Here is a 14,930-nt window from a genome sequence, read left to right as displayed (position 1 = left end):
AGGAGCAATAAAAGGATGTGCTTAAATATATCTCTCCTCAGGAAAATACATTGTCAAATGTTTTGAGTTGGGTGTATGTGCTTTCCTAAGCCAGAGTCCAAGCAATGCCCTGATGAACCAGGTGAAACTTCAGAAAGCTTTTAGACATTCCCAAACCTGTATGTGACCTCTCAAAATATAAACAGTTCATTAGAGTCCTCAAAATGACATGCACAGGTTGCTCAGGCTACATGGGTTTCCCATTGAACACATTCTCTGAAGACGGTGGTGATGAAAATGTTTATTTCCTCTTCTACAACAATTTCTTGGATTATCAATTGGTTTAAAAATTACAGCTCTTGCAACACCTTTTTTTCTTCTTCGTCCTCACTGTCAGTCACATTGACTAGCTGGATGCTGGAAGGAGAAGGTGGGGTGGATGGCAAATCATTCTCAAGTGCTCCAGTGTCTAGCTGTGATATGGGGCTTATACAGCCCTCTTCACTGTGGCTGCTGTGAGAGGTCACTTCTTCGAGGTGTGTGCAGACACGTGAATCTTCACGTATGCTTCCCCCTGGGTGTCCCCTGAAAGAGTAATCTCTATCCAGAGGTGAAAACTTCATCTCCTGCTTTTGGTAGCCGTCTCCATAGAAGCCGAGGCATTCAGGCACTGAGCTGGAGAAATTCCCACAGCCAAAAGGGGGACGGCTGAATGGGCACGTGCTGCAATGAAAGAGATTGAAAGTAGTCGTTCAGATAGCCTGGACTTTCATCCAACTAAGAGAATCAGAATGTTAGTCTAAGTTAGTTTACATGAAACCATCAAAGTACATACTTTAGAGACATTTAAACTAATTTAAATCTAATTTAAACACTGGTTTCGTAAGAAGAGTCATACACAGACTCTGTATTAGCAAGGATTGCATATGCATCCTTTCATAGTAAACACAGACATGACATTACTTTAAAAACAATCAAAACCCCATTGTTTTAAAGAATTAATGTCATGGATAAAACAGAATCAAGTAAGCCTGCAGTACATTAATGTACATACTGAGAACGGTATAAAAAAGTATAAGAAATACTAACAGGGTATTACATGTGTTAGTTTGTAAATACTTTGATTAGGTGATCTTCTCTGATTTACTACCCAGAGGCTGCAAAGGATAAATTAGTAATTATTAGTGATGTAATAATTCTGAAGACATTTCCCACAGGACCAGATTTCAGAAATATTGGTAGTTATGACAACTACAATCATATAAGTAGCTGGGAGACATCTCACACACCTACTTAATTCCATCTGATTATTTTGAAAGTATATTTACCTAATACTTTTCTGTAGAGATCATATGTAGTGCATCTAACTGCACTTAGGAGCACAAAGTAGAGAGAAGATACTTCTATTTACTGTGGGCTTGGGAGTGCCAATTACTAAAATCATACCACAGAGCCTTCAATAACTATGCATATATTACAAGCAGCCTCAGGAAAGCAGGTCCCAGCACACAGAAGTCATGGGAAGAGAAGAGCACCCTTCCTTTCTGGCACTGTGTTCTTGTCTCAAGAACGCTCCATCTGCTTTCTGAAAGTTAAAGCCTTTTAACACTTAATCTAAATGGTATTGAAATGAAGGGTTGCATTACCTTGAGGGGAAATAGTGAGGTCCAGGAACGAAGTAGGGGTGATAAAATGAAAACTGAGGAGGTACTCCATACAGACTGGCTGCCTGGCCAATGGGAGGACTCTCACAGAGATGCGAATGAGGAAGAGGTGTAACTTGGGGAAGAAGTACACCTCTGGGATAAGCAGAAATCCCTGAGTACTCCTTTGGGAACTCGCTATTAGGGACAGAAAATCTGTCATTAGTGTTTGTTGTGGTACTTGAACTTCTACTGGAGAGATCAACAACGATTGGTGTTGATCTCTTCAGAAAGCAATAGGATCCAGATGATACATCACGAGCTTCTCTCTGAGTAGGCTCAGCAAAGTGCTGTGATGCAATTATAGGGCGCAGAGGCAGGGTTGGAGCTGGAACTGCTACTGGAGTGGTGCTTGCAATAGCAGGTCGGAAAAGATTAATTGGACTTGGACGTTGAATAGAAGAAGCTGGCAGCCGGGTGGCAGAAGGAGCTTCACCTTTAGGAAAGAGAGGAATTATTTATCAGACGCAAGTAAAGGAAGAGATTTCATAAATAGTGACATAACAAACCACATCTGGAGCCAGAACCATTTCCTCCAAAACATTTTATAGCATCGCTTCCCTGCAACTCACAGTCACATGCCAATTGGTCTATGTGTGTCTGGCATGGTTTTGGAGTCCATATGCTTAATCTTCCTTCAACAAAACAAAACAAAAACAATGGTGAATGAAAAATGAACTACCATTTAGTGCCTGAAGATCAGAAGAAATCCCAGGTCTACTAGCTGAGGTGGCAGGAGCCAAATTCTTAATAAATCTGCATGGTGCCAAAGCAGAAGTGAAGAGCAGAAGTAATAGTTACAGAACAGTTCTCTGATATGTTTTCTTATTTGTTTCACCTACAAACATTTCCACTGGCCAGTTTCACTTTAAAACATTTTGCAGATGTACACTTCCAAATTATACTTCATGTTAAAGACTGCCTTTACACAATAAGATTTCAAAACACACTACATTAGTGTTCCCAAAAACCACTAGGTAGTCTAAGCATCTAAATGCTGCGTCAATGAGACTTAAATGCCTCTAGATTTTACCATTTGTGTTTGAGAGTGATTTCAAGCTCAATAGGATAGTAAACACAGTAGTAGGAATGAAACATAGTAGCATCTGAGGACACTATAACATTGTAAGATGCACTAGGGTAAGAAATAAAACACTTAATTCTGACAAATTTATGGAACAATTTGAGAAATGATCACATCTCTACTTCAGAAACTTCACCAGAACAAAGTACAGTGCTCTCTTTTATGTCTCCAAATATTACCATACAGCATTAACAGGCATTTCCTTTTCTTGTCTCACTAAAGTCCAGTGCCTGAATCTAAGCTGTGTCGTGATCCACTGTCCGTGCACTTATGGAGCCAGAACTCTTTCACCACAAAACACGAGAAACTGCAGGTTAGATATTTATGTTTGCACGTGGGCTCTCATAATAAACTCCATTTCACTGTTGAAATATCTAATAAAAAAGGAAGATCTTTCCAGGTTACGTGCAACATTTAATGCATTTCTTCAGACTATGCGTGTGTGTAAGTTGGTAACAGCTATGCATAGAACTATTCCAGAGGTGCACAAAACACCCAAGTAACTGATGGAAAACATGCAAGAGAAAAATTCCTTTTCCAGGTTTAGTGACTTCTAATATCACACCTTACCAACACTCTTCTAACTTCATTTCTAATCATGTTGCAGACAATTCTGCCTCCTTGTGTGGAGCATAAGTTGCTGAGCCCTAGAATAGTGGTGCTTTGCTAGCAAAGAACACTAACATTGGAGTGGAGGTAATAAGCTAATAAAACTTTCTAGGCTTAATAGAGCAGGTTTGAATGCTAGTGCAATTAGATCTGGTGTGGAAAGATATGGGTGAGGGAGACAGAACAGGGAAGTGAAATGATTATAGCTCTTCAGGAGGCAAGTGTTAAATAACAGACAGCCAGAGAGATCCAGGAGGCACCAGGAACTACAAAGACAATAGCACCTGTGGAGGATGAAGAGGGGGACAGAATTAAAGAGCAGCTAAGTGTGAGGAAGCAGTAGGTAGAAACTAGGAGGCAGAGGTGCAGTACAGAGGAGAACTGAAAGAAATAGTAATGTCCATGCAGACTGAGAAATCATTTTTTAAATACATCTACATGACTAGATATATAACTTCTGCTATAACAGGTAAATTCCTGATTTTTAAAATCATTTACTATTGCAACTCACAGATTGGATGTCCAGTATTTTTCTGAATATTGTGCATGGCAGCAGGGAATGCAGGCGATGGAAAGGGATAAACAGCAACTGGATTTGTAGTGATGATATTCTGGGTAGTGCTGGAAAATACAGCAGAGACAGCCAGTGGATAACGCTTCCTCTTGCCTGGTCGTGGTTGATAAACCCAACCTGCCAGAGATGAAAAAATGCAGATATACCATTTATAAGATGGTCTGTTTCTTTTCTTTTCTGTCCCTCTCTCTCTCTCTCTCTCTCTCTTTTAACCTTATACTCAAGAAAAAAAATAAGAAAAAAGTCAAAGAGTTCTCAAAATGCTCTCAAAATTCAATAGCAAAACTGCCTTTCTGTCAGTGAGCGAGTAAATGGGGTGCTTTATCAGAGGTGGAAAGGAAATGGATACATTTGGGCAGTGTTTGTGTTTCTGAACTGTAACTGTTAGTGAGACAAAGAAATACAGGAGGGTAGGGAGTGACAGGGCACAGCTACGGAAAGCATGGTAAGGAGAACACAACACTGTTGGCTTTCCAGTCCTGAAGGAAATCATGACTGTATTCAAAATGTGGGTCTTTTCTGATTTTTTCTTTAACCCCACAAATTTTACATAATACAAGAGACAATGGAAAATATGATTCAATAGGAATCCCATATAGATTTTAGCAATAAAAAATATGTTTGCCTCTGACATATAACATTAACTAAACACTAGCAGACTTTAAATAAACTGAATTTACACTGAGCAGCCCAGGGGAGAGAGAGAGAGAGCACTGCACTTCATCTTTTGCTTATTTATGACATATTAATCAGGTCTCGTCTAGCCATAATTGTGAGTTAGCAGCATTATGGCACCAAAAAGGATTGTAACACCTGATATCTTAACAGCTTTCAAAAAGAGTGTTGCAAATTCTTATGTTTTGTTACTATCCTATTAACTAAACTGCAGTGTTGTGGATAAACAAATTTGTTAAGAGTTTTGGAGCAATGCTCACAATAACCTCTGCATATGGCAAGAAGAGTTGTGGTGGTCTGAGAATGTAGGAATCATTAGAGGCTCTAAAAGATGCACATAATTTTTGAATGCTACAAGATGAATATGTTTTCACAAGCACTAGAAAGCTGATAGAAGGACTGAGTGCTTGAAATTTGTGTCATGTTTTCTAACTCTTCTCTTTGCTATAATGAAAGAAATCCTTTTTGTGTTTTTATATTTTTTTCTCCTGTGAATCCTGCACTACTAAAACACTGAGGTAAATCAATACATGTTTACCAGGAAATTCCTCTCTGTGCCTTTGTTTTATTTTCCGAGCTTCATCGTAATAGGGCTGTTTCTGCTCTTCAGTCAGTTTGCTCCACTCCAAACCCAGCTGAACACTGATTTCAGCATTATTGGCATTGGGGTTGGCTTTAGCTAGGGCAGGTCGGTGAATCCTAGCCCACACCATAAATGCATTCATTGGACGCTTTACGTGGCCAGTTTTGTCCTTGCTGAATGGAGTATCTGGCATACCTATGCAACAAAATGAGGAAAGATCATCTTCCAGGCAATACACGCAGTACAGATCACATCAAAAGGCTTTTCAGTGACTGTCAAAAGAATCTCTAGAGCTTCAGAATACACAAAATTCATTGCACATGTGGAGAGCAATTCTTAGAAAAATAATTAAGACTCTACTAACCTCCACCGAACCACTGTATAAGGAATCATGTGCATGGCTTTTGTTGTTTATTCTCTTTTTAAAAATATGTAACACACGTGACTGCTAAGACAGTTTGGATTTCACTTGGCTAGACCATTTCCTGTAACTTGTTTATGAATTGAACTCAGTATGGCATAGACCATATCACTGCAAATTTGTCATCTCCCCCAGAACTGTGTATCCAAAAGCCCTAACGATGCACAGGCAAGACCTAGCACTGGTATGGCACTTCAGTCCCACTACTGTGCAGTCTCTGGCTTCTCTGCTGAGACTGTTGCTGTGCTGGGTTTCTAGATGGGTTTTTTCCCCTCAGATATGGACAGTCATTTGCTGGAGGAATCTGTTTTACCAACTGACTGTTACATGACACCTAGCTTTACATCTTTGTAAACACAGACTGTGTTTGGATTGAACTGGTGATATAATGAACAGCCAGAACCCTCACAGCTGATCCTTCAGCAAAAGGCTTAGAAATGAACTGTTCCATACTATCAATAAAGGGAGAAGGTCTTCTTATCTTTAGAACTTTGCTGAAGTCATGAATTTTAAAAGCCTAAAAAAACATAAATTTTAAAAGCCTTTTTCTTTCCAGAACAATTAAGCATCTAACCCAGATACTACAAAATGTTCACCACTTAACATGCCCAAATTGTCCTAGAGAGGTGTATGAACTCTCCATTTTAAAAATCAAGCAGAAACCTAACTGCAACTTGCAATCAGAATTCAGTGTGGTTCTAAACATTTATAAAGGGGTTCAGTAGAGGCAGGGAGCAAGCTCTATATTGATTCCAACAAACCAATAGAGAACTCAGTGCTCCTGTAGCTCACACATTACACTGAATTAGATGGTTTTACAAACTACAGTGTATCCAGAGGGATAGGTCTCTAGTGCTGTCTTTCCACTTCTCCTGATAACCTGTCAGCTGCATGTCCCTTACCAAAACCCTGCCGACTTGGCTTCTTAACATAATACCTGAATCGGAGGGCAGTACTGTGAGGGGAACGTTTTTAGTTTCAATTTTTACGGAAGGCTCCAGCAGGGTCTGCATTTTAAGAGGCACTTGGCTCACGGGCCCCTTTGACACCTGGATCAGCTTTGGCAGCAGGGGGCCTTGGACCTGTATACGGGCACCAGGCGGCAAAGGGCGAAGCACCAGGGGGATCTTCAGGTCTTCAGGGAGGACCCCCAGCCCCTCTCCGGGCTGTGCCACGCCGCCATCACCATTGACGTGTGCGGGCCCACGCGAGGCCCTGCCTGCAGCACCGTCCTCATCCCCATCTGCCCTCGCTCCTGGACGGGGCTCCTTCACACCTCCTCTGATCTCCACCACCACCACGTCTTCCTGCTCTTCTCCGCCGCACTTTTCTCGATCCTCTTTTGCCTTCTCTTTTCCCCCCCATGGAGCTGGGGAGCACCTGAGCTCCCCTCCCGCTTCCTTGCTGCCCTCAGGACGGGCGGGGAAGCCTCCGTCCTGCTGCTGCAGCTCCTTGGCTTTAACGCGCGCCTCCTGGAGGGGCGCTTGGGCCTCCTCACCGCCTGAGGGACCCTGAGAGCAGAGATCGAGGTCAGAATCCGGGCCGTGGCCGCCGCCCCCGCCCCGCTCCATGACGCCGCTGCCGTTTGCCGCCTGCGGTTGGTCCCCAACGCTCGCAGCGCCCTCGCGCCGCCGTCACCAACGAGAGCGCAACGCTCCCTTCGGCCCCTCCCACCAACGCACAATGCGGTCGCCATGGAGACCCGCATCCGAGATCCATAGAGAAGTCCTCCCAGGCGCCTAGAAGGGCTCAATGCTGCGCCGTCTCTGGGAGGGGGGGGAAGCGTAGCGCTACACTTCCGCCTCCGCTCTGGCCATGCTGGGCTGCCTGCGGGCGGCAGTGGCGGCCATCTCGGCGGATCGCGGGGCGGGCTGTGTGCGCTGTCGCTTCTCCATGGCGAAGAGCAAGTTCGAGTACGTGCGGGACTTTGAGACGGACGACACCTGTCTGCCCAACTGCTGGATAGTGGTCCGGCTGGACGGCCGCAATTTCCACAGGTGAAGGCCGGGCGGGCAGCCAATGGGCGGGCCGCTTGTTGCGGGGTGGTTGCTATAGCAACGCGGCCATGGCCTGGACCTGGTATTGGGGGTATGTGTCTGGCTGTAAGAGCCACGTCCCGCTTAAAAAGTGTGGCTGTGACAGGGACACGGTGTACCTGTGGGGAGGGAGGGATTGCAGCTGGTGTGGAGGGGCCGTGTTTGTGCTTAGGTCAGCATTCACCTTTCTTCAGGATAAGTCCTGTTGCTGGGGCTTTGATCTCTGGTTTGCTCGGGTCTGATTTCAGTAAAGCTGCCGAGTTTTGATGTGTTTGTTGGCAGTGTTGTCTCGGTAGGACTGAGGTGCCCTAAAGGAAATGGCATTACAGGAAATGGTATTTATCATCATCTGAATCCAGGTGAAATAAGAGTGATGGGTTAGGGTGAGAGCATGATGAGGAAGAGAAAAGGTTTTCTGTAATGTATGCAGGTTACTCTGAAAATAATGCTTCCGATTTATTTCTTTCAAAACTACAACAGCTACAAAGAGCACAATAGCACTGTTTGATATAGAAGATTTTCAGCTACAAAACACTATTTTTCAATGCAGTTACCACCATGAACTATGCATTTTGCCAGCAATGAATAAGAGCCTGTATGCCACACTTGCATGAATTGGCACCGGCAGAGCTGACCCACTGTCGCAGTGCTAAAACTCAGTAGTCACTGCCTAACAGTGCTGACATCTACTGTTTGGCCTCCATAAACATTCAGCAAGTGATGAATGTGAGTGGGTGCCTTTTTTTTCCACCCAGAGGAGTATTGTTCTATACCTTTGCTTCATGTCCTTTCCATGTCAGACTGCCCCTCTGCTGCCATCTGTCACATGGCAACAAAATGTAACAGAATATTGGTGGGATGGTTCAACCACTACTGCCATGCCACCAACATCTGCCTCTGATATCGTGGACCAGCATAGGAGGCATTACTTTTGGATCAGCTCTTATGTAAAACCAATTTTTTGTTACTGTTCTTCACATCTGTAAGGAATTCTCTGTTAGTATTGGCTGAATATTGTAAATCAGTATCAAAAACTAAATACGATGAAAATGAATCAGTTCACATTTCCGAGTGACCTTATAAAGGATTCTTATTCTACCATTTTTTCCTTGAAGGTTTGCTGAGCAACATGAGTTCAAAAAGCCAAATGATGACCGTGCTCTTCATCTGATGACCAAGTGTGCCCAGACAGTGATGCAGGAGTTGGAGGATATTGCTATTGCTTATGGACAGAGCGATGAATACAGTTTTGTTTTCAAAAGGAAGAGTAAATGGTTTAAAAGAAGAGCAAGGTAACACCTGCTTTGGTATGAAAGTGAGCTTGTCTCTAAGCCTTTGCCTTGGCCCTCATCTTTAGTCTTGCCTTTATCTGTACGCAGAGGCTACAGGCTGGGCTGTATTTGGAAATGCACACTACAACTAGTTCTGGTTCTTAATGTGAATTCTGCAAGCGGTGTTTCTGTAGCGTTTAGTGATGTGGGGCTTTAGGTAGTTTTGGTAAAACAGGGCTTCCTTTAACAAAGTGTTTTGTTTTCCAAACTCATGTACTTGATTTATAAAAGATTATGCCATTGAGCTGTTGGACCACTATATAAGAAATATTGTCATAATGTCCACCAGGATTACTGCTATTGATACATCGTGGTTATAGGTGCATATTGTCATACTGATGAATGCCTTTCTTTTCCCTTTGTTTTGTGTTTACAAGTAAGTTCATGACTCATGTGGTCTCCCAGTTTGCCTCAAGTTACGTTTTCTATTGGAAGGATTACTTTAAGGACCAGCAACTTCTGTACCCACCAGGATTTGATGGACGAATTGTGCTGTATCCCAGCAACCAAAACTTAAAGGACTACCTCAGCTGGAGACAGGCTGATTGTAAGCATTTCTAGAAAACGGAACGGTTGAGTTCTCATCCTCTCTGAATAGAAATGTCCTTATTGCCATTGTGTTTGTATATGGAACTTGTCAGTTAAAGAACAGCAGGGAGGGTGGTATTTTTTTAAATAGGAAGTGTTTGTATTGTAGTGGGATTTGTCTGGATGCAGAAGTGTTAGCTAGAATTCTGAATATTTAGATGATGACTGAATTTGCTGCATGTTGGGTGTGAATTCAGTACAGGAAATATTAATAGAATTTGGTTGTGACTGTTTGTTTCATATTCCTGGGTTTCTTTAACCAAAATAATCTTAAATGAAAATCTTCTAAAATGTAGGAAAGTAGGAAAGTGATAGAGGTTAAAAGGGCTGCATATACCATGCTGAAAGAGAGTGTTTGCTTTCATTTCTAGGTCTCCATTAACATTGTTCAAACTGAGATAACTAAGGTCATACAAAAACTCCCTTCTCCCTCTGCTCTTCCATTTCAGATGTAAAATTAATCTGTCTTCTAGTTATTAACAATATGCAGTGCATTTAAAAATGCATCACAAAGACTGTATCTTTTCTACCAAATGATATTATTTATTCTCTGAAGTTTTTTGTTGTGACTCTGGGAATTAAATTGCTCTTTATTTTTTTGAGTATTCAGTCAGATTTGGTAAATACTCTTTTTTTTTTTTTTTTTTCCTTCTGTAGGCCACATCAATAACCTTTATAACACAGTGTTTTGGATGCTTGTACAGCGGAGTGGTTTGACACCAGTGCAAGCACAGGATAGACTCCAGGTAAGAATCTCTCAAGACTGTGTTCTAAGTACAAAGAAAATCATCTGGTCTGTCAAGTTGCTCCTTGCTTGGTCACAGCCCTGGCTGACTTTTCTGTTCCTGGTATAATAATTTTGTGAGTGCATATTCAACAACTTCTTGAATTGTAAAGATGATAATATGATAAGTAAATAATACATTTTAACTGGAATTTTACCAGTATTTTAATTTCTTATTTAGTGAGTTCAGAAATTTTGAAAACATCATGTAAATATTGGTATCTGTAAGCAAGAAATAAAATGAGAGGATTCAATTAGTATGGGTTCCCAATCCCTCTTGTATTATTGTCTCATTGTGCAGATTTCAGGAGATTATTTCTGTTTTTCTCTTGGTTTCTGTTGACATTCTGTTGATCTTGAAAATGTAAGACAGACTTGAAAAAACCCTCTGTTTTTAATATCCCTGTTTGGCAGTTGAAAATAACTCCTGTGTTGGGGAGGAGCAATTACACCTTGTAATTCAAAGATGAAAAACCTCTTTAAGTGCCATTACTACTTCCTGTATTTATCCATCTTCTGCTCTGCAGGTTCAGTTTGCTTGTAACCTTGTTGATTTGTTTCTGTCTTCTTCTATAAGAGTACTTGCTTTCATTTTCTTGCAGGGAACTTTGGCTGGAGATAAGAATGAAATTTTATTTTCTGAATTCAACATCAACTACAACAACGAACCTTTGATGTATAGAAAAGGAACTGTCTTAATATGGCAGAAGGTAAAAACTTTATTACCACTTGCTTCATGTTCTTGTTTTAAATAGCTACAATGTGGCCAGAAAGCTAGTCTGAGTGATTACCAAATGGGAATAATGCTCTGTGGATGTTTATTTTTAGAGATATTAAACTAACCAAACTTTCCATATGATGTAGTGAAAGGTGACTAAGTGTTTTGAAGATGTTTTAAATAACCACGTCTATAAGCATAGCAGCTTTGAGAATTTAGGAATTTCTGCTTCTTGGAATAAAGTACATTTTAGTAACTGTTGTCAGTTTCACTGCAAAGGAGTCACAGTCATTCAATAACACGTTCAGTAACTCAGCTGGCAGTATGTTTAGTACCCTTTGCCTATGTTAAGGTACATACTACAGATTGCAGATCTTAATGGAGAATTCCTTTTAAGGATAACTCAGAAATTTTCATCATTCTGCGTAACGGCTGCAGAATTAGTGTAAGAAATACCAGTTCTGTATGAAGTCAGTCCCAGGAAACTGTAAATGTTCATGGCTTTCGATCTTTTTACCTCAGAAGGATGTATTTAATTAGTAATATGGGTGTTTCATGTGATCAGAACCCAATCAGTCCATGCTAAGAGTTCTCTTTAATTTGTTTTATCTTTTGACTCCTACATATGTGTGTGTCTGTATAAATTTAAAGTATTAATCTGCTTGTTTGTTGGTTGTTTTTTTGTGTTTTGTTGTTGTTTGTTCCATTTTAGCCAGTGATTTCTATTAGTTCATTTGAAATAATTAGAACAAGTAGAGGCTCTCACCTGGGAATATATTTCACTTGATCCTTATACGTTATTTTTTCTTACTGATTTTGGACATTTTTGAGGTTTCCCATTTACTTTAAGTGGTTCTGAGTTAAATACTGTGCTTTATTCAAGGATACTTGCAGTCAGTTGTGTGGAGTTTGAGGTAACTTCCTCAAGCTACATGGTGATGATGTGCAGTTTCAACTATTGATGTATCAGTTGTCAAACAGAATAGACTCTTAAGTTTCTGTGTTCAAATTCTATAGTATGCTATAGGGTTGATAGTTACTTTTACTATAACTCTTATTCTTGTCCATTTGTGAATCCCTTCTTATATGTCTTATATGTCTGCTAATGTGTCAACTGTTTTCAGGTGAACGAGGTAATGACTAAGAAAATTAAACTGCCAAAGGAATCAGAAGAAAAGGAAGTTGAAGTGACCCGGACTCGGACTAAAGTTGTTCCCCTGCACTGTGACATTATTGGAGAACAGTTCTGGGAGGAATATCCTGAGATTCTGGCTGAGGATAGCTGATACCTCTGAGTGTAACTGGTAGTTCATTTTGCTCTGCTTGAGTTGTTGGCAACTGGGAAAGTATGGATTGTCATTGACAGATTTTAACCTGTGAATTGTCTCCAACATTTACATTGCTTTTAGCACTGTAAAGTTGCCTGGAAATGAGATGCTGCTATGTCGTCTGATATAAAGATAGATCCATGTGGAAAGCCTTAAGTCATACTATATTTAAAATGTTAAGAACTCATCTTGACTGACTGATGCTTGTATATACATGCAGAAAAAGTGTATAGAAATGTTATGTATTTGTATAGCATGTAAATCATGGGATGTTTTACTGAACTGACAGCTTACAAAAAAACTTGCATATTGAATAGTTAAGGGCAGAGGAAAAAGTCATTATTTTTTTACTTTCAGTTCAGAGACAGAGACTTGTCAGTTCAAGTGACATTTAGTATTAAATTTCAAGGCTTCTGTGGCATTAGTGAAAAAACTCTTCAACTTCCTAATGACTGATCCGTACAGAGTAGAAATGAATTACCCCAGCAGTTTCCTATGACTGATTTTAAATGCTTTTGTCAAACGTACAGGGTTTTTATACTTTTTAAACTATTAAAAAACAGTTATTTCTTCCTTCTGTATTTATTATTTGGACTTTCTCATTGCTGGGACTTTTAGTAATAATTAGTGAAGGTTTCAAATAGTCTGAGAGTAATGAAACTGTACAGACTTTAATTCTGTTAGGGCATAAATAGACATCGTGCTCTTATCTTCTGTAGCCTGGGAAGTCATCTATCCACTACTTAAAATGGAGGGGCAAATGCAGCAAATTGAGAATTTTCTTGTAAGGATTATGCTAATAAGAACTTTTCTTGCTGTTCTCTGGTTTTCCTGGGGTAAATACAGATGTAGCAGTCATGACTGTATACTCTGGGGATGGGGGAGTGAGTTGTTGCTGAAGTTCATCACTGTTTAACTATTAGTTAATCTATTGAAACAAATCACGCAGCGTCTCAGAGCAGAAAGATTTCTGCTAACGTAAAGGGACTTGCCCCAGGAGAAAGGGAGTTCAAGGAAAATAACCTATTTCAGTACAAATGCTTGTTACATCATTATAATTGTATTTCTATAAGAATGATATTACTGCTTTTAACCATACTGGTTTCAGAAACATGGTGCTAGAACCATAATCTGGTTGGCAAGCTGTTGTTAAGGGAGAAACTACAGTTGGGACCACCCATAGAAATGGAAAGAGGATCAGATAGTACTGACAAAATCACGTAAGTGCTGAGCTGAGTTGGTTTATCTGCTTTTTTGCTTTTCTTCTCACAAGAACTTCTACATTTAAGGCAATGTGCAATTCTTATTAAATGAAAAACAAAAGTCCATAAATGGGCATTTTGGTTTGTTTTGAAATACTACTTGCACCTTCTTCCTTTTTCTGAGAATGAACAGATAGTCTGTGCAGTTACAGTATTAGGACAGGAAGCTCCATGATGTATCCTAATTCTGAACTAATTAATGCTGAACAATAAGAATAATATATACTTAATTGGTAGAATGGCACATACAATTTCTGGGAAGAGAATATGAGGGAGTGTGAGAGACGATTCTGTATGAATCATTTTGCTGCAGTCATTGAGAGCTGTTTCTCTGGTGGCTTGGGGTTTTTTGATGTGTATTTTTAAAATCAGAAATGTAATTTTCTTCAGTCTTATAAGCCGTGTTCCTGCCTGGTACCTAATTTCAGACACTGCCTGTAGAGCAACCGCTCCAGAAGTGGCAATATTTGGGTTTTGCAGCCTGAGTAAAGATGAGAAAATATTGCAACCATGGTCATGTCTCATGTAGGTATTGTATTGTTCAATTTTTCCACGGGCTGCTGCATGACAGGGGATGTGATATACACACATATACACACTCAAGGCTGTGCCCAACTGGGTTTGCCTCTGCTGCCAGCGTTGTGCCAGTATCAATACAGTATTTTGTAGGTTTTTAATCTCACAGTGTGACTGTCTGATACGTGCTGTGCTTTGTCTCCTTAAGCATGCACATGGTGTGTGTCTGAACAGAGCTATCAGGTTTATTCCTGGAGTGTTTTCTATTTAAGTCATCCTTACAACGTGCAGTAAGTAAACATTGTATGGATGGGAGACACTGGAACCAAGCTATGAATTGGCTTCACAGCCACAGCCTTCCATTTTTGTTAATTTCAATGCTGGGAGAAGAAAAAAAACTCAACCTTGTGTGCTTAATGGATTCAAGTATGTGGTGTTCTCATGTGTAGTTTCATATAGGGCCTGACTGCACTGAAAACGTGGATCTTTGTGTCGTTGGTGGGTAACTGTGTCAGCTCTATTGCTGTAGCAGGAAGCAGTGAGCCAGTTACAAAATACTAATTAAAAGGCGGTGGAATCTGTTACAGTAAAAACACACAGCGACGGTACCACAGCATCGCCTTTCCTTTGAGAAATGTTTCTGAGCTGTATAGGATTTAATGGACTGAAAGGAAGATTGTGCTGCTCGCCTCGTGCACGGGCTCCGAGCAGCACCGCCCGACGCTGCGGCTGCACGGCG

At 40.7% G+C, this 14,930-nt stretch overlaps 2 protein-coding genes across 6 annotated transcripts; one reads left to right on the top strand and one right to left on the bottom strand.

Annotated features, from left to right (window-relative positions):
- Nucleotides 1-260: 260 nt before the first annotated feature.
- Nucleotides 261-7,219, bottom strand: SOX30 (SRY-box transcription factor 30). Of its 3 annotated transcripts, none has more exons than XM_003210378.3 (5): nucleotides 6,566-7,219; nucleotides 5,163-5,402; nucleotides 3,887-4,066; nucleotides 1,626-2,118; nucleotides 261-702 (listed from the first exon to the last, which is right to left on the bottom strand). In XM_003210378.3, the coding sequence occupies exons 1-5, from the start codon at nucleotides 7,197-7,199 to the stop codon at nucleotides 330-332; spliced, it is 1,920 nt and encodes a 639-aa protein (XP_003210426.1). In that variant the 5' UTR covers nucleotides 7,200-7,219; the 3' UTR covers nucleotides 261-329. The 3 variants fall into 3 exon arrangements, with proteins under 3 accessions (XP_003210426.1, XP_019475983.1, XP_019475984.1); XM_019620438.1 differs by having other exon boundaries at nucleotides 6,905-7,219; XM_019620439.1 differs by having other exon boundaries at nucleotides 7,127-7,219.
- A 135-nt stretch (nucleotides 7,220-7,354) lies between these two features.
- Nucleotides 7,355-12,986, top strand: THG1L (tRNA-histidine guanylyltransferase 1 like). Of its 3 annotated transcripts, none has more exons than XM_003210361.4 (6): nucleotides 7,355-7,625; nucleotides 8,780-8,956; nucleotides 9,373-9,542; nucleotides 10,241-10,329; nucleotides 10,970-11,077; nucleotides 12,210-12,986. In XM_003210361.4, exons 1-6 carry the CDS (start codon nucleotides 7,444-7,446, stop codon nucleotides 12,369-12,371), a joined length of 888 nt encoding a protein of 295 aa, XP_003210409.2. In that variant the 5' UTR covers nucleotides 7,355-7,443; the 3' UTR covers nucleotides 12,372-12,986. The 3 variants fall into 3 exon arrangements, with proteins under 3 accessions (XP_003210409.2, XP_019475985.1, XP_019475986.1); XM_019620440.1 differs by lacking the exon at nucleotides 7,355-7,625 and adding an exon at nucleotides 7,679-7,836; XM_019620441.1 differs by lacking the exon at nucleotides 7,355-7,625 and having other exon boundaries at nucleotides 8,890-8,956; nucleotides 9,468-9,542.
- Nucleotides 12,987-14,930: the final 1,944 nt, after the last annotated feature.

This window comes from Meleagris gallopavo, chromosome 15, assembly GCF_000146605.3.
Source record: "Meleagris gallopavo isolate NT-WF06-2002-E0010 breed Aviagen turkey brand Nicholas breeding stock chromosome 15, Turkey_5.1, whole genome shotgun sequence".
Lineage (NCBI taxonomy): Eukaryota > Metazoa > Chordata > Aves > Galliformes > Phasianidae > Meleagris > Meleagris gallopavo.
This window is presented reverse-complemented; position numbering and strand designations above follow the sequence as displayed.